The 26559-nt window shown below is 43.3% G+C and overlaps 1 protein-coding gene across 1 annotated transcript in view; it reads left to right on the top strand.

The window, feature by feature from the left end:
- Positions 1-298: 298 nt before the first annotated feature.
- The window catches only part of LOC137373102 (cytoplasmic polyadenylation element-binding protein 2-like), a 193730-nt gene continuing 167469 nt past the window's right edge, over positions 299-26559 (top strand). Inside the window, 4 exon segments of the mRNA XM_068037976.1 lie at positions 299-626; positions 629-916; positions 919-1271; positions 3695-3973. Of these exon segments, the coding sequence (XP_067894077.1) occupies positions 398-626; positions 629-916; positions 919-1271; positions 3695-3973 (1149 nt within the window). The 5' untranslated portion in view covers positions 299-397.

Raw genomic sequence — 26559 nt, 5'->3', positions numbered from 1 at the left:
TATGGGCATTAAATAGTTAATATATTAACTCCCCGTGAGAATACCCACCTGCAGCACAGGTGAAAGCCGCCAGGATCTCCCCCTGCCGGTGATAAACCGGACTCGGTGCATTCACACACATTGTCAACGGGTGATTAAAGATTGGGCGTTCATATAGACCGCCCTTGGCCGGCAGTGTCCGGGGTGGGGGGGTGAACCCGGGGGTGTTTACCAATGCCTGAAGCCGGTGTTGGTGACGGTCGATCGTGTTGACTCCCCTCCCCCTCCTGGGCTGGGCAGGGCCGGGCCTGCCCCTGCCGCCGGCGCCGCCTCCTCCTCCTCCGCCTCTTTGTTTTTCCCACCCAGTTCCCTCCCGGCTCCACACACCAGTCCTGTTAGGCAGGATGATGACCTTCTGATGCCGGACAGGGCGACAGGCATCAGCATCATCACTGCCGCCAACAGCAGTAGCAGCGCCGCCCCGGCTCCAGCCTCTGCCACCCGGCCGGCATCGGCACAGCAAGAGCAGGAGAAGGAGAGAGACGCCGCCGCCAGCGACACCGCCCAGCGTCCGGAAATCCTGACCAAACGGAGCCATCCTCCTGCTCAGCTCCGAGGCCGCCCGCAACCTGCCAGCCCTGGGGAGCAGCAGGAGGAGGAGACCGGGACAGAGAGAGACTGGCCTACGCCAATGCCGCTCTGAAGCTTGCGGAGAGTAGCCAGCACCGCGGCCACAGACTAATGGAGTCTCCCGGTAACATGACTACGGCCAATGGCGGCGGCGGCGGGGGGATCGGGATGTTACCGGGGCTCGGCGCCGGCTTTCAGCAGCAGCAGCTCCACCATCACCAGGATACCGGAGGAGGCGGCAGCAGCAGTGGCGGCAGCAGTAACGGCTCCTCTCCGTCTCCGGTCACTGCTCTCAGCGGATTCGGCACCGCTGGTCCCCGGCCACCGCCGCCCAGGTCAGCACTCCGCCCGGCTCCGGAGCTGGTGCAAATACCCCGGGATTGTCGGCCGCTGGCCCGGGAGCCTGCCCGGTTCCCAGCCCAGCTGAAGACAGCTTCTTCCACGGCATCCCGTCCATCAACGGCACGGTCCTCTTCCAGAGCTTTGCTGCTAACGCGGCCGGGATGAGTCAGGGCTGCGGCGGCGGCACCTTCCCCCCTTTGCCTCCTCAGCAGCAGCAGCAGAGCCGGCGGTCTCCTGTCGGCCTTCACCATCACCATCACGCCCAGCACCAACATCACCAGGCCGCCTTCCCTCACCAGAGGAGCACCTACAACCATCAGGTAAGGCTCAGCCCGGACACTCTCACCCTCTCCAACATCAGCTCTTGCTCGGCCGGTGGGCGCCCAGTCCCGGTGCCTGTCAGTGTCCCGATACCGGTCCCTGTCCCGGTGCCTGATCAGCGTCCCGGTGCCTGTCAATGTCCCGGTACCTGTCCCGGTGCCTGTCAATGTCCCGGTACCTGTCCCGGTGCCTGTCAATGTCCCGGTACCTGTCCCGGTGCCTGTCAATGTCCCGGTACCTGTCCCGGTGCCTGTCAATGTCCCGGTACCTGTCCCGGTGCCTGTCAATGTCCCGGTGCCTGTCAATGTCCCGGTGCCTGTCAATGTCCCGGTGCCTGTCAATGTCCCGGTGCCTGTCAATGTCCCGGTACCTGTCCCGGTGCCTGTCAATGTCCCGGTACCTGTCCCGGTGCCTGTCAATGTCCCGGTACCTGTCCCGGTACCTGTCCCGGTGCCTGTCAATGTCCCGGTACCTGTCCCGGTGCCTGTCAATGTCCCGGTACCTGTCCCGGTACCTGTCCCGGTGCCTGTCAATGTCCCGGTACCTGTCCCGGTGCCTGTCAATGTCCCGGTACCTGTCCCGGTGCCTGACCCTGCCAGTGTCCCGGTCCCTGTCAATGTTCCTGCCCCGGCCTGTGTCCCAGTGCCTGACCCTGTCAATGTCCCAGTCCCGGTGCCTGTCAATGTCCCGGTCAGTCTCCACATGCTTTTATCTCTGGATATGATTCAGATTTATTTTAATTTTATGTTTAAAACGATCTTTCCTGAAGTTCTCCTCCCCCGTCCCCGGTGCCGTGTTGCTGTCAGGCAGGCAGGCCTGTATACACGGATCCGAACAAGATTGCTTTCCCCAGTGCAGTACCGCGGAGCAGTGGGGAAACCTGGAGGCCTGTGCGAGTTGTCAACGCCTAGAGATGATTACGAAAAAAACAAAACCCTTCAGTTCTCTGTGGCGTTCTGCAACCACACCTTAGTTGAAGTTAAGATGAACTGATTCCGAATTGTTACACAAATATGTGTACGAAAGACTAATTATTGCGTGCAGTGTAATAAGTATATTCGAGTGAGTTAGTATTTTTCCAGTAGCCAATTTTCGGTACGTTGAGGAAGGATCTTGCGGATGTTAACACACTAAGGGGTTTTTTAGTACTTGTCCTAAAATAGCCCAAATAGGTTAATTTGGGAAGAATAATTTAAGATGAATTCCTAACCAATGAACCAAATGTCAGTTAAAATTGCTTGAAAGATATAGGTGCAGTATTCCGCTTGATACTGCAGTGTGTTGGATGAACAGTAGTGACATAATGCGGGGAGGTGGTGGCAGTGGAAAATTACTGTGCAATTTATTGCCTGTACAGACGCAAGGTTGTTTTCAGTTCTCTCTGATCATTTAAAATAGGGAACAAGATTCTTGGTCAACACTACACAAAATTTCAACTCTATTGCAAATTATTAAATGAATTACATCCTATAATTTAAACGTAGTTTAACTATCAGCTTGATAAATTCATGCTGCATAAAACCATGCAGTGTTTGTTGAAGTTGAAATAGTACAAGTACACAGAATGACCACAATGAATGTAATTTATGCTGTGCAGTGAGCGAAGTAGCTAGATGATGGGGACTGGAAAAATCCTGTTGTACAGCAGCCAAAAAGCTTTTCAGTAAACTGGTAGGAAATGCAGTAGGACTTTGCATAGTGGGCAAGCCTTTCAGTGATCTAACTTTAGTGATCTGACTTTTTCCCATTATGTCTGAATATGCTTCTATCACTGCTACATCACCTGGGGAAAACTGGAACATCGTAGGTTTATCATAGACTTTATCAGGACAGCAAAGTATTCAAGTTTAATCTGAATTGATTGCATTTTTAATCCCTAACAAGAAATTCAATTTACTAGACATGTAAAGTGCATTTACAGTAATGTGTATTAAGCAATATAACAATATATGGATAAGTATGAGATCTAAAAATATTTTTTATTATATGCTTAATATTAGTCATTACTATGATGTATACCTTTCTTCCACTTGCCCATTGTCCATTTGATGTGGTTTCTAGAATTTAAAAAAAAAATCACAAGATTTACAGTCTTCCAAAGAATGATTATAGGTATGTTATTTTTCTCACAATTAACAGATCATAGGCATTCATTAATTGCCCTGGCCATCATAAAAAATTTAACTGTAAGACTTATTACACATTTTCTGTTATTACAGAGGTCAGTAGATCATCTGTACCTGAAGGTTTTGATAAAATTACGAACGGGCAAAAGTTATTGAAGATTTTAACCACTGAGACAGGGACTGAGCTTTTAGCCAACTTGTGTTGTTATGTTCCTATTCCTGTAATAAAAAAAATGTTATATTGCTAAATGCTGTGTGTGTGCATGTATTTATAATTTATGGTTTAATATTATCAGCCCATAATGAAACAGTCTCCGTGGAACAGTCACCAGAGCAGTGGCTGGAGTGCAGGAGTGTCTTGGGGAGGCATGCAGACAAGGGATCACCGCAGAACTGGGGGTGTAGGATTGCCGGCAACCATGAACCAAATCTCTCCACTGAAGAAAGCTTTCTCCAGTAATATTATAGCACCACCCAAATTTCCTCGTTCAGCCCCAACACTGCCACCAAAATCTTGGATCGAAGACAATGTTTTCAGGACGGACAACAATAGCAACACTCTGTTACCTTTACAGGTAAGAACAGGACATGCTGTTTTTTGGCATGCAAATAGTCAAAAATAAAGTTCAGTCTACTGTATTTTCTTGATGAATAAGTTTCACCAGAAACATTTTAAAAATTCTGACCATGAACCATTATAATATTTTATCTTCCTCCGCCTTATTTGGGCACTGAATGCCAATGTCATTTTTGAATTATTTTCTTTGAGGTTTATTGACATGTGAAGGAGTTGATTTAAAACAAAGAGGTACAATCATTAAATCGGATAATTTCAGTGATGTTATGTTTCCAGATATCTGTTGGCTTTTCTTGCATTTTGGGCTCTGGCTGCAGATGGTTCCCTGTTGCCTGTAAGACCAATGGTACTTTAATTAAAATACTGATAGTTAAAAGCAACAGAACTCCGCTACTGGCTCAATGGGCAAATGCACCGTCCACTGTGTTGCTGAACCATTACGATGATTTTCCCTGCTAGTCTGGGTTGAGGAATTAGCCATGGTTTGTATGTCTGCTTGCTACTTTAAAAAAAAAACTCTTTTGGAAAGTGTGCACAAGTGTATGTTGAATGAGGATGAAATCATCTGTGATGCTGCAATGGATGAATAGCCAGCCTAGCCCTACATAGGTGCACCACAGCATGACTCAGTGGTTTCAGGAGAGGAGGCAAGCAATCAACATAGGCAACTGAACAAAATAATGTGATCATTTTGGTAAATTATTTACAATACAAGTCGATAACTAAGAAGGAGTCCACTTGTGTCTGGTGGCTCTTCGCTACAGCAACCAAAACTCATTCCTCTGCTCTGCCCTGACCATAGTCTTGTAATTTCTGATGGTGAAATTTTCTCTAAAGAGGCGTTTTATGTATTTTATTAAAAATGTATAAATGTATTTACATTTGTAATTTAAAAAAGGAAGTTTTAGAAAATGTAAATGGGAAACTGATTCAGTAACTCAGCGAGTGCAACTTTCCTCTAACCCATGTCTGATTCAGTTGTTGCAGTCACGGACATGATAGATTCACTGTTTCACTTAGTCACTGTAGTACAGTGTTGTCATTAAGATTTAATGAAAGTATAACTTGGATGTTTGGAAATTTTATTTTGTCCGTTAGAATTGTGTACACACCCAGCAGTACAATCACAAAGTGTGTTGCTAAGCATACTGAATGTATTGATATCAACACACTTTGGGAGGGAGGGGGAGAAACCACATTAAAAGCCAATATATTCAAGTGCTGTATCGTACAGTTCTTGAGTGGTGTTCTGACCTGTAATGTACCTTCAGAATTAAAATATTTTAAAACAAATAACCACCAATGTTAAAATCAACACATATCAAGCTTTTGTATATCGCTGTGGGGTGGTCTTATCCGATGTTTGACATATATTTACTGTTGAATATCTTGGTTTGTATTAAAAAGGTATTTTGTGCAAAACCCCCAATATTCATTGTTTTCATGCATTGTTTTGTGCATACAGATCTTGTATTTCTTTGTGGAAATAGTGTAATTTAAATTCCTAATGTTTCAGACTGTACCTCATAGCAGTTAGCCTGAAAAACAAAATATTTTTGGGGTACATATTTAAAATAGACTCTGTGTGGGAGCCCTCTTCTTGGTTTGACATAAAGTTGCATTAACGATTGGTCTGGATCTGACCAGATCAGTCTTGGCTCATGGTTTGTTTTAGTGATGTTGGTTGAAGAATAAATATTGACCAGGAATAACTGCTCTGCTCTTAAAATAGTGGCATCAGTTCTTTTATATCCAGCTAGGAAGGCAGATGGGTCCTCTGTTTAACATCTCATCCAAAAGACAGCACCTTCAACATTGCAGCACTCTTATCAGTACTACACTAGAATGTGATCTCAGATTGTGTGCTGGAGTTTGTGGAGTGGGACTTGAACCCACAACCTCTGACACAGAGGCACAAGTGCTACCACTAAGCCACAGTTGACATCTGTACGGTGAAAATATGAGGAGCCAGTACTGATTCCTTGGGGACACTGCTAGTTGCATCCTGCCAATTGGACTACATACCCATTAACCCTGCTGTCTGTCTCCTACTTCCTAAACATTCTGTACTCGTATTAAAAGATTGCTTTCATTTTTGTTAAGTCTCTAATGTGGAACCCTATTGAATCCCTCTGGAAGTCCATATAAATAACATCAATAGACCTTCCCTTATCTACCATGTTGGTGACCGTCTTTAAAAAATTCAACTAGGTTAGTTTGGCATGACTTATTTTTTTATGAATTCATACGGGTTCTCTCTGATCAGTTCATATTTGTCCAATTGTCCAGTCACTCTGTCCCTGATAGACAGATTTTAGTAACTTTCCCACAATAGACTTTTTGGCTAATAGGTCTATAATTTTCTGGGTTTTCTTCCATCCTTTGTAAATAATGGAGTAACATTAGCATCTTTCCAATCCAAGAGGACAATACCTGAATCAAGAAAGTTTTTTGAAAGGTCATGACATAAAGGATGTAATTCCACATGAGTAGCCAACGGTCAATGGTTCTGCCAGTGAAGCAGTTACCTAAAATGGGCAGTACAGGTGAACAGCTTCAAAATGAAGAACTGTGTACATTAACAAAACTAATTGAACAGCTACAGGGTTTCAGCATTTTTGGTATATACATTTGTAGCAAAAGGATTCACTTGCCCTCAAGTGTTAAGTTAGAAAGTTTTAAGCTCTATGCACCATAAATGGTACACATCAATGTGGAATCTGCAATTTTTTTTCTTAATTTTTGGACCATATTAATTGTATGCTAAAATAATTATTTTCTAAGCTACTCATTCAATGGATATCTTAAACTTTGTTATTTGTAATGTGAAAAACTGGGATGCTACTTAGTGACTCCCAAGATTAGTGTTTTATGTTTTGCTCAGTGTATATTAAACAGCTAAATCACAGCATTCCATTAGATTTAAAATAGCCTCTTATTTAAAAAGAAATGTAGAATGCAGAAAATTTTCTTGAACATAAATTTAGAAAAGGCATGTTTTTTAAATTAAACTGAATCTGTTGATACATTCCCTCCTAACTCATGCCATTCTTTTTTTGCACGCATCAGTGAAGCTGTCCACAATTGCTTCCCTTTCTCAGTGATGATACCTATTGCTACCCTCTTAAAGAAAGTGCTTGCTATCCAATATTACCAACAGTTGCTGCAACTGTAATTGCCAGATCATTATTAAATATATTAGGATTATTGTTTAAAATATGCTAATTTCTAAAATGAATCTTGTTTAGGTCTACATAAATGCCAAGGAAGCAGAAATGTATCTTGTTCTTGTGACCATGTACTTTGATATTCAATACAAGTAATCCAGTCAGTCACTATTGTAGCAGGAGAATTGGAAGATGTAAAATATTGGACAGCACCATTTTATCAAATTAATGTTGATAAATTACCTTGTGTTATGATGTAGAATTATTTGGTATTGATATGAAGTAAAGCACTGCCTGACACATATTGCATTAAGTGGGCTGTAAATTGAGCTGTAATGGCAATCATATTAGAATTAAGTATCACTTACCTCAGATTTACATTTTTCTGAACACACAAAACAGTAATTATGTTTTCATGACCCTTTTTGCATGGGTAATATCTTTGCCTTGTTTGCAAAGAAATGGGACTTAATTTATTGAGCGATGATTAGAAATTGGTAGCAACGAAACCTATCATGCTGAGCAGAGATTGGTTATATACAGAAAGGAGATCTGTCAATATCTCTGGGAAATTGTGTACGCCAGTCTGTGATGATCTGTTCATTGGTGGGCAGAAAATTGTAGACTGGGCAGCTTCAGTTTTCTGGGATATGCTCTACGTGAAATCTGGAGCACAGAATCGATCCAGTGGTGGCAGGTGACTGTTTTCTTGCAATTCGATCTCTGATCAACAAGAAAACTTAAAATAATCAATGTGTATCTATCAAACCAAAACAAGCTCTCTAAAGAAAACATTCTTTCATCATCTTAAAGAAAACTTGATGCTGTAATTGTTTCATGTTTATCCAGTGTCTTAATATTGACAACCATGTGACTCTATCCTTGATTATGCACATCTTTGTAGATGTTGTGGCCTTCAGTGAATACTTGAGATGGGTGTTTTATGTGAGTCCTTTAGTCGGTCTTGTTTTTCCAGAACAAAAAAACAATAGGTTGATTTTTACTTTCACCTAGGGCAATAATGGCTGTTGGACATTCATTGAGTTAGATCGTGTATTTTCTTTTTTTTCTTTGGCCTCCTTGTCTCGGGAGACAATGGGTAAGCGCCTGGAGGTGGTCAGTGGTTTGTGGAGCAGCGCCTGGAGTGGCTATAAAGGCCAATACTAGAGTGACAGACTCTTCCACAGGTGCTGCAGAAAAAAATTGGTTGTCGGGGCTGTTATACAGTTAGCTGTCCCCTTGCGCTTCTGTCTTTTTTTCCTGCCAACTGCTAAGTCTCTTCGACTCACCACACTTTAGCCCTGCTTTTATGGCTGCCCATAAGCTCTGGCGATCGCTGGCAACTGACTCCCACGACTTGTGACCAATGTTACAGGAGTTCATGTCGCATTTGCAGACGTCTTTAAAGCGGAGACATGGACGGCTGGTAGGTCTGATACCAGTGGCGAGCTCACTGTTAATGTGTCCTTGGGGATCCTGCCATCTTCCATGCGGCTCACATGGCCAAGCCATCTCAAGCGCCGCTGACTCAGTAGTGTGTATAAGCTGGGGATGTTGGCCGCCTCGAGGACTTCTGCGTTGGAGATGCGGTCCTGCCACCTGATGCCAAGTATTCTCCGGAGGCAGCGAAGATGGAATGAATTGCGACGTCGCTCTTGGCTGACATACATTGTCCAGGCCTCGCTGCCGTAGAGCAAGGTACTGAGGACACAGGCTTGATACACTCTGACTTTTGTGTTCCATGTCAGTGCGCCATTTTCCCACACTCTCTTGGCCAGTCGGGACATAGCAGTGGAAGCCTTTCCCATGCGCTTGTTGATTTCTGCATCGAGAGACAGGTTACTGGTGATAGTTGAGCCTAGGTAGGTGAACTCTTGAACCACTTCCGGAGCGTGGTGGCCGATATTGATGGATGGAGCATTTCTGAAGTCCTGTCCCATGATGTTTGTTTTCTTGAGGCTGATGGTTAGGCCAAATTCGTTGCAGGCAGCCGCAAACCTGTCGATGAGACTCTGCAGGCACTCTTCAGTGTGAGATGTTAATGCAGCATCGTCAGCAAAGAGGAGTTCCCTGATGAGAACTTTCCGTACTTTGGTCTTCACTCTTAGGCGGGCAAGGTTGAACAACCTGCCACCTGATCTTGTGTGGAGGAAAATTCCTTCTTAAGACTTGAACGCATGTGAGAGCAGCAGGGAGAAGAAAATCCCAAACAGTGTAGGTGCGAGAACACAGCCCTGTTTCACGCTACTCAGGATAGGAAAGGATATAAGCACAGAAATAAGTAATTCAGCCCATTTGGTCTATGCCAATGATTATACTCCATATGAGCCTCCTCCCATGCTACTTTATCTAACCTTATCAGCATATTCTCCTATTTCTTTCTCCCTCATGTACTTATCTAGCTTCCCTTAAATGCATCTGTGCTATTGTCAATTGTTCCTTGTGGTTGTGGGTTCCACATTTTTACCACTCTTTGGGTAAAGAGATTTTCTCCTGAATTCTCTGTTGGATTTATTGGTAACTGTTTGTATTTATGATCTCTAATTTTAGACTCCCCCACAAGTGGAAAAGTTTTCTCTGTTAACCCTATCAAACTCTTTCATTGTCTTACAGACCTCTATTAGATCACCTCTCGGCCTTCTCTTTTCTGGAGCAAAGATTGCAGCCTCTTTAGCCTTTCCTTATGAGTATATCCCTTCAGTTCTAATAACATCCTAGTGCATCTTTTTTGCACCTTCTCCAGTGTCTCTACATTGTTCTTTATAGAGATCAGGACTCTCACAGTACTCCCAAGTGTGATCTAAGCAAGGCTTGATACAAGTTTAGCATAACTTCTCTGCTTTTCAGTTCTATATTTGTTTTAATGTTTTCCGTTGATAAATTGAAACTTTGTTCACTTCCTCTCTCCCAGGGAAAACTGAAGTCTCAGCAATTATTTTGGATTTGAATGGGGATCTAGTTATCAATAGATTGATAATTATAGAAGAGGCAGGGTAGTTTTGGAACTAGATGTATAACTGCCTTTATATTGGTACAAGGTTAGGTTGAATTCCAGGAGGCCAACATCCTCGAGTCTGCTCCCATCATTTACACTACTAAATAAGACTCCAGGTAGCCAAACTAGCTAACACAAAACTAGTTTACAACTCTGCTGAAATAAGCCGGATTTGGTAGCAAATTTGTCCATTATGATAAAATTCTGCAGTTTTAATATTTTTTTTAAAGTTTGTTATTTCATCTTCTACCTTAATCCCATGTGTATGTTCCAATATTTATTTTGCTGGCTGTAAAATGATATTAAAAAGTGAAGGATGATCTGTGGTTTTATCTTCCTGGTTTGCTGTCTGAGAATTCTTCAATGCGATTGGCTGTGTAGCCTGCTTGATGACACCTGGACATTCACTTGACTTGGAGCTAAATTCAAATTTGGTTTGGGAAAAGTGAAATCACACTGCAAGAGCACTAGATCTTTTGTGGACAGTTTTCTTCAAGGTCAGTGGCAAGTACATCGTTTCACTGCTGACCTCAAATTCCAGACCAGTGGAATTTGTTTTTAAAGTGGGTTAACAAAGAATTGGCACAAACACAGTGGGTGAAAGCATCTCTTGGGGTTCTATTTTTCTCTGGTTTCTGTCATGTTAGCTGATATTGTGAATGGTTCTCTCTCTTCAGGTGTTGTCCCTCTCTCTTTTTAAATCTTCTATCATCATCCCTCTCCTCAAATTCAACCCTTGACCCCACTGCCCTTGTAAACTATTGTCCCATCTTCAACTTCCCTTTCCTCTCCAAATTCCTTTGACATGTTGCCTCCCAAATCCGTTCCCATCTTTTTCGGAAATCCAATTTTGAATCCCTCCAATCAGATTTCCGCCTCTGCCACTCAGCTCCTGACCTCATTACAGCCTTGGTTCAAACATGGACAAAAGAGCTGAACCCAAGAGGTGAGGTGAGAGTGACTGCTCTTGACATCAAGACAGCATTTGACCGAGTATGGCATCAAGGAGCCCTGGCAAAACTGAAGTCAATGGGAATCGGGGAAAACTCTTTGCTGGTTGGAGTCATACCTAGCGCAAAGGAAGATGGCTGTGATAGTTGGAGGTCAATTATCTGAGCTCCAGGACATTACTGTAGGAGTTCCTCAGGGTAGTGTCCTAGGCCCAACCATCTTCAGCTGCTTCATCAATGACCTTCCTTCAATCATAAGGTCAGAAGTGGGGATGTTCGCTGATGATTGCACAATATTCAGCACCATTCGCAACTCCTCAAATAATGAAGCAGTCCGTGTAGAAATGCAACAAGACGTGGACAATATCCAGGCTTGGGCTGATGTGTGGCAAGTAACATTCGCGCCACACAAGTGCCAGGCAGTGACCATCTCCAACAAGAGAGAATCTAATCATCTCCCCTTGACATTCAATGGCATTACCATCGCTGAATTCCCCCACTATCAACATCCTAGGGGCTACCATTGACCAGAAACTGAACTGGAGTAGTCATATAAATAACATGGCTACAAGAGCAGGTCAGAGGCTAGGAATCCTGTGGCGAGTAACTCACCTCCTGACTCCACAAAGCCTGTCCACCATCTACAAGGCACAAGTCAGGAGTGTGATGGAATACTCTCCACTTGCCTGGATGGGTGCAGCTCCAACACCACTCAAGAAGCTCGACACCATCCAGGACAAAGCAGCCCGGTTGACACACCATCCACAAACATTCACTCCCTCCACCACCGACGCACAGTGGCAGCAGTGTGTACCATCTACAAGATGCACTGCAGCAATGCTTCAAGTCTCCTTAGACAGCACCGTCCAAACTCGTGACCTCTACCACCTCGAAGGACAAGAGCAGCAGATGCATGGGTACATCACCACCTGCAAGTTCCATCTAAGCCACATACCATCCTGACTTGGAACTATATCGCCGTTCCTTCAGTGTCACTGGGTCAAAATCCTGGAACTCCCTTCCTAACAGCACTATGGATGTACCTACCTCACATGGACTGCAGCGGTTCAAGAAGGCAGCTCACCACCACCTTCTCAAGGGCAATTAGGGATGGGCAATAAATGCTGGCCTTGTCAGTGATGCCCACATCCCATGAATGAATTAAAAAAAAAAACCAAAGCATCTCTTGTCAAAGTCACAAATGACAACCTATGTGACTGTGACAAAGATAACTTTCTCTCCTTGTCCTTCTTGACCAGTCTGCAGCCTTTGACACGGTTGACCACACCATCCTCCTCCAGTGCCTGTCCACTGTCGTCTAGCTGGGTGGGACTGCTCTCACCTGGTTCCATTCTAATCTACCTTATCGTTGCCAGAGAATCACTTATAATGTCTTCCTGCTCCGGCTCTGTTGTCTCCCAAGGATATCTCCTTGGCCCCCTCCTATTTCTCGTCTGCATACGGCCCTTCAGCGACATCATTCGAAAGTACAATGGTAGTTTTCACATGTATGCTGACAACGCACAGCTCTACCTCACCACCACTTCTCTTGACTCCTCCACTGTTGCTAAATTATCAGACTCCTTATCCAACATCCGATACTGGATGAGCAGAAATTTCCTCCAATTAAGTATCAAGGAGACTGAAGCCATTGTTTTCAGACTCCACTCCAAACTCTGTTCCCTAGCTATCGACTCCATCTCTCTCCCTGGAACAGTCTGAGATTAAGCCAGTCTGTTCGCAACCTTGGTGTCACATTTGACCCCGAGGTGAGCTTCCCAACTCATGCTCATGCCATCACTAAGACCACCTATTTCCACTTCCGTAGCATCGCCTGACTTCACCTCTGTCTCAGCTCATCAGCTGCTGAAACCTTCATTCATGCCTTTGCTACTTCTAGACTTGACTATTCCAACACACTCCTGGGCTGGTCTCCCACATTCTACCCTCTGTAAACCCTGAGGTGATCCAAAATTCTGCTGCCCATGTCTTAACTCGCACCAGGTCCCGTTCACCTTTTACTCCTGTGCTCGCTGACCTACATTGGCTCCTGGTCAAGCAATATCTTGATTTTATAATTCGCATCCTTTTTTTTCAAACTCCTCCATGGCCTCGTCCCTCCCTACGTCTGCAATCTCCTCCAGCCGCAGAACCCTTCAAAATATCTGCGCTCCTTTAATTCTGGCATCTTGTGCATCTCTGATTTTAATCACTCCAGCATTGGTGGCCATGCCTTCAGTTGCCTAGGCCCCAAGTTCTGGAATGCTTTCCCTACATCTCTCTGCCCCTCCACCTCATTTTCTTCCCTAAGACACTCCATAAAACCTACCTCTTTTGATCATCTGACCTAATATCTGCTTTTGTGGCTCGGTGTCATACTTTGTTTGATGCTCCTGTGAAGCTCCTTGAGACATTTTATGTTAAAGGTGCAATATAAATGTAAGTTGTCGTTGGTTAAATATTTCAGTATATTCTATAAGCTTTAAAATTACTTCTCCACATCATTTGGCGATGAGTGCCCTTTTACTGCTGAGTCTCTTTCCAAAGCTGTGATAATTTGAGCCCGCTTATTGTGTAGTGCACCACATTTATTCCCAATGTGTAACATTACATTTGTCAACATAAAATTTTATTTGGCTGTCCAATTGCGATCTTTATATCTTTTGCAAGCTTTTAACTGCTTCCTCTGTCCCTCTTACTCTCCCTTAATGTTGGCAAGTCTGACTAGCTTACAATTGGTTTAGACATCTAGGCGTACATAAAAATAAGGTCTGACGTGCACCTTAGTTCCTAGTGGACCTGAGTCCACAGTTAAAAGCTCTCCTTAATTCAATGCTATATTTGTGATTATAGATTGGAAACTAGGGTCTGAGCACTGACCCCTGCAGAAGTCCATTCAACACATTCCTCCCAACCTGATAGTGCTCTCATGAGTACTCTACTCCCTATTTCTGGATAAAGTTTTATGCCATGTCCTTTTAGTGTATCAGAAGTCTTTGATTCAGAACTTGACAAAAGCTGTCTGATAGTTCTTGTAAATCATGTCATTGCCTACTTTGTTTGTAGCATCCTCAAAATTGTCAAGGACAATTACCAGATAGATTGTTTACTTCTCTAAAAAGCTAGATGCTAAGTATAGCTTCTACTCTGCTACAGCTTCTGAGTTCTCCTATTGCCTTAATGTGATTTTTTTTTTTTATTACGCACATTTTTATGGCCCTTTTTGCTGACATTGCAAATGTAAGGTTGAATTAAGGACAGTTTGTGTTGTGAACCCTGGTCCGCTGGGAACTGACTCGAGAATGTTGAACTTTAACTTTATGTTAGACCTGTATCATCTATAAAAGACTGGCCTCCTTAATCTTTGCTGTTTTGGACACTGGTCCTAAAGTAGGAAGCAATGCTTATGTGAGTATATGTTAAGCTAATTTTTTATACTCCGATTCAATAGAATATGGCAGCTATATGATTTGCTATTAGGTATTCAATTCTATATTCTATGAAGAACTAGTATCAAATGAAAGTTGGTTTTGGGACATATGAATGGAGCAGTTAAGGCAGAGTGTGCATAATTTTTTTATTCATTCTTGGGATGTGAGTGTTGCTGGAGAGCTGCCATCTTGAATCGCTGCAGTCCATGTGGTGTAGGTACACCCACAGTGCTTTAGGGCAGGAGTTCCAAGACCCAGTGACAAGGAATGGCGATATAGTTCGAAGTCAGGATGATGTGTGGCTTGAAGGGAAACTTGCAGGTGGTGGTGTTCCCGTCCATATTTTGCCCTTGTTCTTCTAGGTGGTAGAGGTCACTGGTTTGAAAGGTGCTGCAGTGCATCTTGTAGATGATGCACACTATGCACCAGCGGTGGAGGGAGTGAATGTTTATCGTGGTGAATAGGGTGCTTTATCCTGGATGATGTTGAACCTCTCGAGTGTTGTTAGAGCTGCACCCATCCAGGCAAGTGGAGAGTATTCCATTACATACCTGACTTGTGTCTTGTAGCTGGTGGACTGGTTTTGTGGAGTCAGGAGGTGAGTTACTCATTGTGGAATTCCCAGCTTCTGACCTCCTCTTGCAGCCACAGTATTTATATAGCTGGTCCAGTTATTTGAATTTCCAGACCTGTTGAAGGTACAACATGGCTACAAGCATATTAAACAGCAGAAGCATGCATCCTATAGACAGAGCTAAGTGATCCCAAACCTGCAGATCAGATCAAAGTTCTGTAGTCTTGCCACATCCAGTCATGAATGGTGGTGGACCATTAAGCAACTGATGGGAGGAAGAGGCTCCATGAATATCCCCATCCTCTATAATGGTGGAGCCTAGCACCTGAGTGTAAAAGACAGCACTGAAGTATTCACAAACATCTTCAGCCAGATGTGCTGAGTGGATGGTCCTTTTTGGTGGCCACCTGAGATCCCTACCAGATACCAGTCTTCATTGATGAACTCTGATGAAAGGTCACAGACCTGAAATGTTAACTCTGTTTCTGTCTCCACAGATGCTGACAGACCTGCTGAGTATTTCCAGCACTTTTTGTTTTATTTCAGATTTCCAGCATCTACAGTATTTTGCTTTTATTCCCTCTAATTTCTGTTTGCTCTATGCGGCCTGATTGTTGCACTGCGTGGTCACTTTAAGATTGCCGTATGGCTGCACATGTGCACATCTGAAAGGAAATGTTGCTTGTGCGTGACCTGTTTGTTCCCTGTGGGACACATTTGCAATTGCTGTGCAGCTAGAGGGAACATTGCTCAATACTGCAGAAAGCCTGAAGAAAGTGCAGGTGTGAAATTTAAAAGGAAATTAAGAAAACAGAGGGCATGAAAAAATATTAGTAAGTAAAATCAAGGAAAACCCGAATATGTTTCATAAATACATAAAGAGCATGACAATAACCAAGGAAAGAGTAGGGCCAATTGGAGACCAAAAAAGTAAAAGTTGTTTGTGGGTCAAGTATGGGGGTAACAGGCATGGATGAAGGTTTCAGCAGTAGAAGAGCTTAGGCAGGGTGGGGAGTCGGGTTGTTAGGGAGGTGGAAATAGGTGGACTTAGTGTCAACATGGATATACGGTTGGAAGCTCACCTCGAGGTGAAATATGACACCGAGGTTGCAAACAGTCTGCTTCAACTTCAGACATTTGCCAAGGAGAGGGATGGCCAGGTTGGTGGCCAGGGAGCAATGTTTGAGGTGAGGACTGAAGACAATGGCTTCCATTTTCCCAATATTTAATTGGAGGAAATTTCTGCTCATCCAGTACTGGATGTCAGACAAGCAGTCTGACAACTTAGAGACAGTGGAGGGGTCGAGAGAGGTGGTGTTGAAGTAAAGCTGGGTGTTGTCAGCATACATGTGGAAACTGTTGTGTTTTTGGATGATGTCGCCAAGAGGCAGCAATAGGAGGGGGCCAAGAATAGATCCTTGGGTACTGCCTGTGTGGAGTTTGCAAGTTCTCCCTGTGCTCCGGTTTCCTCCCACAGCCAAAAGACTTGCAGGTTGATAGGTAAATTGGCCATTATAAATTGCCCCTAGTATAGGTAGGTGGTAGGGGAATATAGGGACAAGTGAAGATGTGGTAGGAAGACAGGATTAGCATAAATGGGTGGTTCATGGTCGGCACAGACTCGATGGGCCGAAGGGCCTGTTTCAGTGCTGTATCTCTAAATCAAATCAAAAATCAAATTACAGGTAACGGTGTTAGAGTGGGAAGAGAATATTGACATCGATTTTCTGGCTGCGATTAGGTAGATAAGAATGGAACCAGGCAAGTGCAGTTCCACCCAGCTGGATGGCAATGGAGAGGGGTTAGAGGAGGATGGTGTGGATCAACCATGTCAAAGGCTGCAGACAGCTTGAGTAGGATGAGGAGGGACAGTTTGCCTTTGTTACAGTCACGTAGGATGTCATTTGTGACTTTGATCAGGGAAAGGGACATTGGAGTGCTAGTTTGCAAGGACGGTGAGGTCAAGAATTGGTTTTCTGAGGAGAGTGGTGATGGCAGGTTTGAAGGAAAGGGGGACAGAACCTGAAGAGAGATAACTGTTAACAACGTCAGCTAACATGGGAGCCAGGAAGGCAAGTTGGGTGGTCAGTCGTGGGAATTGGGTCAAGAGAGGTGGGTCTCGTAGACAAGATGAGATCGGAGAGAAAATAGAAAAATATATAAGTACAGGGCTGGGGCATTCTGTGGTACTATAGGTAAATGATGATAGTTGTATGGTGACAGAGCCTGACATAGGAGTTTTCAATACAAATTAGAATGGAATGGATTTTAATATCAAATAGAAATGGATAGAATTAACAAATTTCTACTTTGTCTTCATGTTTTTATTGAGTGCTTGGCTTCAATAGATAAAATTTTAAGAGACATGTATATATAAAAAATGTTCTAAACTGTGTACGAAATGTCATTGAGAGCTAGTAACCATTGGATAAGTTTTTAGCTGACCTCTCAAACATTAGGTGCAGTGAATGATTACGGTTACAGTCATACTGTAATAAAGAACTGAGACTCGTTGGAGTATGATTAGTAGTTCTCAAAATCAGAGTTGCATTCTTGCTTGCTAAGCTCAAGTGGTATCGGATGGCCTCTGCAAGAAGGCTAATTTTTTTCAGTGCCATCCAGAGGCAGATGAGCAAATGGCACCGGTGTTGTGCTGTAACTTATGCATCAGTGCACCTGTAGCTTCAGCTGTGCCCATGATCTGGAATTCCCACCCTAAATCACTTTATCTGTTCACCTCCCTCTCTTCCACTCAGACCCTTCTTAAAGCCTACGTCTTTAACCAAAGTTACCCCTCCTAATATCGCCTCCTTTGACTCCATTTTTTGATTATGCCTCTTAAGGGCCTTTGGATATTTTTCTCAGTTAAAGGTGTGATATAGTAAGTTGTTGATTTCTATGTTGCATCATTCATTCAGAGCAGTTAATTTTCAAGTTTAGAATTTCAAAACTTCTTGATTATTTGTAATGTTAACATACCATATTGCACATTTAACAACATTTTTTTCAGCTCTCAGAACTGACCTGATGTTTTAAAGAGTAAGTCTAAAATATCCTTCTTGGGCTTTACCTGTTAATTGTTTTGTTTAATTTTTGCACAGTGGCACTATATTCAGAGGAAAACTGTTAAATAAATAATGATTTTCCCACTGAAGTTTGGCAAGAAGCTAAGCATGCAACACAAAGTGGATTGCAATTACAGTACTGTAAAAGCGATCACAAATTGTTATGGATAATCAAGTGTATGTCATTTGTTTCATTACAATAGACATTACAGTGCAGCTCAATTTTCTTTTTTAAAAAGCTTGTGATCCACCAAACTGTTAAGTGATTTCACTTTGGTAATCTGCGAAACAGTCACTTGGACAAATGTGGATTATTTTAAGAAAGCCAGCATGGATTTGTTAAGGGCAAATTGTTTTTAACTAACTTGATTGAGTTTTTTGATAAGGTAACAGAAAATTTCCAAAAGGCATTTGATAAAATGCCACCTAACAGGCTTGTCAGCAAAGTCAAAGCCCATGGAATAAAAGGACAGCAGCAGCATCATGGATATGAAGTTGGCTGAGTTACAGGAAATAGAGAGTAGTGGTGAACAATTGTTTTTTGGACTGGAGGAAGGTATATCGTGGTGTTCCCTGGGGGTCAGTATTAGGACCACTGCTTTTCTTGATCTATGCTAACAACCTAGACTTGGGTGTACAGGGCACAATTTTCAAAATTTGTGTATGACACAAAACATGGAAGTATTGTGCACTGAGGGGTAAGTAGTGTTAAACTTCAAAAGGACATAAGCTGGTGGAATGGGTGGACAAGTGGCCAATGAAATTTAGTGCAGAGAAGTGTGAAGTTGTTTATTCTGGTAGGAAGAATGAGGAGAGACAATATAGAGGGTACAATTCTAAAGGGGATGCAGGAGCAGAGGGATCTGGGGTATAGGTGCACAAATCATTGAAGGTAGCAGGGCAGGTTGAGAAAGCGGCGAATAAAGCATATGGGATCCTGAGCTTTATAAATAGAGGCCTAGAGTACAAAAGCAAGGAAATTATGATGAATCTGTATAAAACACTGGTTTGGCCTCAACTGGAGTAGTGTCCAGTTCTGGGCAACACATTTTGGGAAGGATGTGCAGGCATTAGAGAGCGTGCAGGAAAGATTCACGAGAATGAAGTTCCTCATCCCTAGAACCAGTTATGTGGATGGATTGGAGAAGCTTGGGCTCAAGGCTTGGGGCCTGCACCTACCTTCAAGGAGTGGAGAGGAACTGGACCTACATGGGAGCACCTAACATCGGGAGCAAATAAATACAGAGTGAGGCTCGGGGCTTGCACCTACCTTCAGGGAGCGGAGAGGAACAGGACCTGTGAGGGAGAAGCCAACAGCTTCAGGAGTTGGCATGCACTGACTGAGTTTTTTAAAAAAAATCAGTGACATCACAGGAAAGCTGTAAGGTGATTGGTGAGTAACTGCTGTTGGAGAATATCTGTAAATAGCTATGTTAGTACATTGCTGATAGGGTGTGTGTGTTAATAGCTGGAAATGAGAAAAAAATAAAATTAAAATTTAAGTAGCTACCTTATAATTGAGACACACAAGCAGATGGGAAGCAAGAAGCTGGTGAGTCTGCTGTTTTGTTTTTATTTTTAAGCGGTAAGGTTTATTGTTTACCAGGGTTAAATTAGTACAGTCACTGCTGGTGAGGAGAGGCATTAATTAAATTAATTAATTCATTCATTATTTAACTCAACATTAGGATGGCAGGACAGGTGATGTGTTGTGGGAGCTCTTGGACACCAGTGTGATCCACAGCAAACACATCTGCAGTAAGTGTCTGCGGGGTCGAATAGCTTCAGCTCAGAGTTGATGAGCTGGGGCAGAGCTACAGACACTACGATGCATTAGGGAGGGGAAAGTTACCTGGGCACTTTGTTCTAGAAGGCAGTCACACCCCATAGGATAGGGTCTTCTAATTTGGTCAGTGGTCACGGACAGGAGGGTGTGACTGCAAGTGAGGCAGGTAAGCGGATCGAGAAGGCAGAAGTGGAGGAGCCTCAGCCCCTGCAATTGTCCAACAGGTTTGAGGTTCTTTCAGCTTGAGGGCTGCAGGGTGGATGAGTGAACTGACCAGGGCACCATGATGCAGGGAGCTATTCAAGTGGGGGGAGTAAATAGGAATGTAATAGTAGTAGGGGACAATATAGTCGGGGGATAGATCCAGTTCTCTGCAGCCGAGCGAGAGTCCAGAAGGCTGTGCTGTCTGCCCACTGCCAGGGCTCGGGACATCTGCTCAGGGCTGGAGAGGAACTTGCAGTGGGAGGATCCAGTTGTCGTGGTCCACGTGGGTACCAATGACATAAATAGGACTAAGAAAGTGGTTCTGCATCGACAGTATGAGCAGCTAGGGGCTAAATTAAAAAGCAGAACCTCAAAAGTACTAATCTCTTGATTATTACCTGAGCCACAAGGAAATTGGAGTAGGGTAAATAAGATTAGAGAGTCAACTGCGGAGCTCAAAGATTGCTGTGGGAGAAATGGGTTTTGATTCATAAGATCATAGGAATTTGGAGTAGGAGTAGGCCATTCGGCCCATCAAGTCTGCTCCGCCAATCAAACAGATCATGGCTATCCCCATATTGCTTCATGTCGTTAGTATGCAGAAATCTATCGATTTTTGTCTTGAACATGCTCAATGATTGAGCTTCCACAGCTCTCTGGGGTAGAGAATTCCACAGATTCACCATCCTCTGCGTAAAGAAATTCCTCCTCATCTCAATCTGAAATGGCCTGTCCCTTATTCTGAGACTGTGTCCCCCGTTCTAAACTCACCAGCCAGAGGTAACATCCTATCCGCATCTACCCTGTCACGCCCTGTAAGAATTTTGTAAGTTTCAGTGCAATCATCTCTCATTCTTCAAAACTCTAGAGAATACAGGCCCGGTTTCTGCAATCTCTCCTCAACACAATCCCGCCATCCCTTGGAGTAGTCTGGTGAACCTCCATTGCACTCATTTTGTGGCAAGAATGGGGGGGAAGCAGAAAATGGGTAACTATAAGCCAGTTAGGTTGACGTCTGTCATGGGGAAGTTGTTAGAATCGATCAGTAAGGAGGCTATAGCTGGGCACTTAGAAAAACTCAAGGTAATTGGGAATAGTCAGCGTGCGTTTTGAAAGGGAAATCATGTTTAACCAATTTATTGGAGTTCTTTGAAGGGGTAACATGCACTGTGGATAAAGGGAAGCCCGTTGACATACTGTACTTGGATTTCCAGAAGACGTTTGACAAGGTGTCACATAAAAGGTTATTGTGCAAAGTAGGAGCTCATGGTGTAGGGGGTAACATATTAGCATGGGTAGAAGATTGTTTGGCTGGCAGAAAACAGTATGCATAAATGGGTCCTTTTCTGATTGGCAGGATGTGACAAGTGGAGTGCCGCAGGGGTTTGTGCTGGGTCCTCAACCTTTTACAATTTATATCAATGACTTAGATGAGGGAAACAATGGCATGGTAGCTAAATTTTCAGATGACACAAAGATAGGTAGGAAAGTATGTTGTGAAGAGGACACGAGGTTGCAGACCGATATCGATAGGTTGAATGAGTGGGCAAAAATCTGGCAGATGGAGTATAATGTGGGAAAATGTGAAGTTGTTAACTTTGACAGGAAGAGTAAAAAAGCAGAGTATTACTTAAATGGAGAACGACTGCAGAATTCGGAGGTGCAGAGGGATCCAGGTGTTCTAGTGCATGAGTCACAAAAGGTTAGTATGCAGGTACAGCAAATAATAAAGAAGGCTAATGGAATGCTATCCCTTATTACGAGAGGAATTGAAAATAAAAGTAAGGATGTTCGGCTTCACTTATACAGGGCATTGGTGAGACCACATCTCGAATACTGTGTGCAGTTTTGGTCTCATTTAAGGAAGGATGTAAATGCATTGGAGGCGGTTCAGAGGAGGTTTGCTAGCTTGATACCTGGAATGAGTGTGTTGTCTTATGAAAAAAGGTTGAACAGACTGGGCTTGTTTTCACTGGAGTTTAGAAGAGTGAGGGGAGACTTGATTGCAGTTGATAAGATCCTGAATGGTCTTGACAAGGTGGATGTGGAAAGGATGTTTCCTTTTGTGGGGGAGTCCAGAACTAGGGGACACTGTTTTAAAATTAGGGGTCATCTTTTTAGGGCAGAGATGGGGTGAATTTTTTTCTGAGGATTGTGCGATTTTGGAAAACTCTGCGTCAGGAGGTGGGGGTCATTGAATATTTTTAAGGCAGAGGTAGGTAGATTCTTGTTAGGCAAGGGAATCAAAGGGTATCGTGAGTAAATGGGAGTGTGGAATTCGAGACACAAACAGATCAGCTATGATCTTATTGAATGGCAGAGCAGGCTTGAGGGGCCAAATGGCCTACTTCTGTTTCTAATTCGTATGTTATATATCCTTCCTTAGATGAGGAGACCAAAATTGTACACAATACTCCACGTCTGGTCTCACCAAGGCTCTATACAATTGCAGCAATACACCTTTACTCCTGTACTCCAATCCCCTTGCAGTCAAGGCCAACATACCATTTGCCTTAATTGCTTGCTGCGCTTGCATACTAGCTTTTAGTGACTCAGGAACAAGGACACCCAGGTCTCTTTGGCCATCAACACTTCCCAACTTCTCACCATTTAAGAAATACTGCCTTTCTGTTTTTTTCTACCAAAGTGGATCACTTCACACTTATTCACATTATATTCCATCTGCCATGTTCTTGCCCATTCACTTAGCCTGTTCAAATCCCCTTGAAGCTTCCTTGCATCCTCCTCACAACTTGTATTCCCTCCTAGTTTTGTGTCATCCGCAAATTTGGAAATATTACAATTGGTCCCCATATCCAAATCATTTATATAGATTGTAAACAGCTGTGGCCCAAGCACTGATCCTTGCAGTACTCCACTAGTAACAGCCTGTCATCCTGAGAATGACCCATTTATTCCTCCTCTCTGCTTTCTGTCAACCAATTCTCAATCCATTGCAGTATATTGCCCTCAATCCCATGTGCTCTGATTTTGTTTACTAACCTGTGTGGGACCTTATCAAAAGCCTTCTGAAATTCCAAATACACCACATCCACTGGTTCTCAATCTATGCTACAAGTAACATACTCAAAAAAACCTCCGTGATTTCCCTTTCATAAATCCCTGTTGACTCTGTCCAATCATATCATTATTTTCTAAGTGTCCAGTTATCACATCCTTTGTAATAGATTCTAACATTTTCCATCCTACTGACATCAAACTAACAGGTGTGTTGTTCCCCGTTTTCTCGCTCCCTCCTTTTCTTAAATTGTTGGGTTACATTTGCTACTTTCCAGTCTGTAGGAACCTTTCCAGAATCTATAGAATTTTGAAAGGTAACCACCAATGCATTCACAATCTCTAGCCACCTCCTTCACTGGCAGCAGTACTGGAGACGGTGGGAGCTGTACTGTTGGGATAGTCTTCACCTGAATCATGCTGGGACCAGTGTTCTGGCGAGTCGTATAACTAGAGCAGTAGAGAGGGCTATAAATGACAATGGGGGCGAAGGAAGCTGTGATAATTTAGAGAGAGAGGAGCAGGCAAGAGAGCAAGGTAGCAATAAGGGAATTGATAATTTGAGTATGACAGGAAGGGAAGATTGGAGGGAAGCAAAACTGGTAACAGGAAGTAGAAAAGTAGTAAGCGAAATTAAAAGGCAGACAGAGTGAAGGTATACATCAAATAGGATCAGAATGCGGAATATTGTGAAAAAGACAAAGTTAAGGGCACTCAACCTGAATGCACACAGCATTCACAACACGGTAGATGATTTGAAGTCACAAATAGAGGTAAATAGATATGATTTAATTGCTATTACAGAGATGTGGTTCTAGAGTGGTTACAGGAACTGAATATTCGAGGATATTTGTCATTTAGGAAGGATAGACAAAAAGGAAAAGGATGTGGGATAGTGCTCTTAAAAGACGAGATCAGTACATTAGTGAGAGAGGATCTTAGCTCGAAGGATCAAGATGTAGAATCAATTTGCGTGGAGCTAAGAAACAGCAAGAGCAGCAAACTTTGGGAGTTGTTTATAGGCCACCAAACTGTAGTGGTAATGTAGGGCATGGTATAAATCAGGAAATTAGAGGTTCATGTAATATGGGTAATACAGTAATAATGGGCAACTTCAATTTACATATAAACTGGGTAAACCTAATCAGCACTAATGCTGTGGAGGATGAATTCCTGGAGTGTGTACGAGATGGGTTTCTAGAGCAGTACCTTGAAGAACCAACTAGGGATCGGGCTATTTTAGATTTAGTACTATGTAATGAAAAAGGGCTATTTAATAACCTTGCTGTAAAGGAGCCTTTGGGAAATAGTGACCATAATATGATAGAATTTTGCATTAAGTTTGAAAGTGATATAGTTTATTCTGAAACTAGGGCCTTAAATCTGAATAAAGGAAACTGTGATGGTATGAGGGGCAAGTTGTCTATGGTGGATTGGGAAAATGCACTAAAGACAAGCAATGGCTAGTATTTGAAGTACTACGTGGTCTGCAACAAATATACATTCCTCTAAGACCCAAAAACCCAACAGGAAAGATGAATCAACAGTAGCTAACAAAAGAAATTAAAGTTTGCATTAGATCAAAGGAAGTGGCTAATGTGGTAAGCCTGAGGATTGGAGCAATTTAGAATCCGGCAAAGGCTGACCAAGAAACTGATGGAGAAAAGAGAATATGCATGCAATCTAGCATGAAACATCAAGCCAGACTGTAAAAGCTGCTTTAGATATGTGAAAAGGAAAAGATTAGCAAGGACAAATGCGGGTCCATTACAGGCGGAGACAGAATCACAGAAGGAGGCCATTCGGCCAATTGTGCCTGCACTGGCTCTCTGAGCAATTCACATTAGTGCCATTCCCCCACCTTTTCCCCATAACCCTGCGCATGCTTCCTTTTCAGATACCAGTCCAATTTCCTTTTTGAATGCTTCAAGTGAACCTGCCTCCATCAGACTCTCAGGCAGTACATTGCAGACCTTGGAGAAGTTATAATGGAGAATGGGGAAATGGTGGAGAAACTAAACAATTACTTTGTGTCTGTCTTCACAGAGGAAGATAAGAAAATCTCCCAGAAATACTAGGGAACCAAGGGACTTGTGAAAATGAAGAACTGAAAGAAATTAATAATAAAGAGGTAGTCTGCAAAAAATGAACTGGATTGAAGGTTGATTGGTTAACAGACAGAAAAAAAGAAAGTAGGAATAAATGGGTCATTCTCCGGATGGCAAGCTGTTACTATTGGTACTGCAAAGATCAGTGCTGGGGCCACAGCTGTTCACAATCTATATAAATGATTTGGATGAGAGGCCAAATGTAATATTTCCAAATTTTCTGATGGCACAAAACTAGGTAGGAATGTAGGTTGTAAAGATGATGCAAGGAGGCTTCAAGGGGACTTGGACAGGCTGTGAATGGGCAAGAATATTATGTGGATAGGTGTGAAGTTTATCCATTTTGCTAGAAAAAGCAGAAAGACTGAGTATTTCTTAAATGGTGAGAAGTTGGGAGGTGTTGATGTGCAAAGTGACCTGGGTGTCCATGTTCATAAGTCACTGAAAGCCAGCATGTAGGTACAGCAAGCAGTTAGGAAGGCAAATGGTATGTTGACCTTCATCGAGAAGAGATTTGAGTACAGGAGTAAAGAAGTTTTGCTGCAATTGTATAGAGCCTTGGTGAGACTGCACTTGAAGTATTGTGTACAGTTTTGGTCGTCTCATCTAAGGAAGGATATACTTGCCATAGAGGGAGTGCAACGGAGGTTTTTTAAATTTTATTTAGAGGTACGGCACTGAAACAGGCCCTTCGGCCCACCGAGTCTGTGCCGACCAACAACCACCCATTTTTACTAATTGTACATTAACCCCATAATCTCTACCACATCCCCACCATTCTCCTACCACCTACCTACACTAGGGGCAATTTACAATGGCCAACTTACCTAACAACCTGCAAGTCTTTGGCTGTGGGAGGAAACCGGAGCACCCAGCGGAAACCCCCGCTGACACAGGGAGAACTTGCAAACTCCGCACAGGCAGTACCCAGAACTGAACCCGAGTCGCTGGAGCTGTGAGGCTGCGGTGCTAACCACTGTGCTGCCAGACTGATCCCTGGGATGGCGGGTTTGTCTTAGGAGAGATTGAGGAAGCTGGGCCTGTATTCTCTAGAGTTTCAAAGAATGAGAGCTGATCTCATTGAAACTTAAAAAATTCTTACAGGGCATGACAGGGTTGATGTAGATAGAATGTTTCTCCTGGCTGGTAAGTCTAGAACCAGGAGACATGGTCTCAGAATAATGGGTAGGCCATTTCAGACTGAGATGAGGAGGAATTTCTTCACTCAGAGGGTGCTGAATCTTTGGAATTCTCTACCCCAGAGGGCTGTGAGAGCTCAATCATTG

This window comes from Heterodontus francisci, chromosome 1, assembly GCF_036365525.1.
Source record: "Heterodontus francisci isolate sHetFra1 chromosome 1, sHetFra1.hap1, whole genome shotgun sequence".
Lineage (NCBI taxonomy): Eukaryota > Metazoa > Chordata > Chondrichthyes > Heterodontiformes > Heterodontidae > Heterodontus > Heterodontus francisci.
Note: the sequence above shows the minus strand (reverse complement) of the source record. Positions and strands in the feature narration are given on the sequence as shown.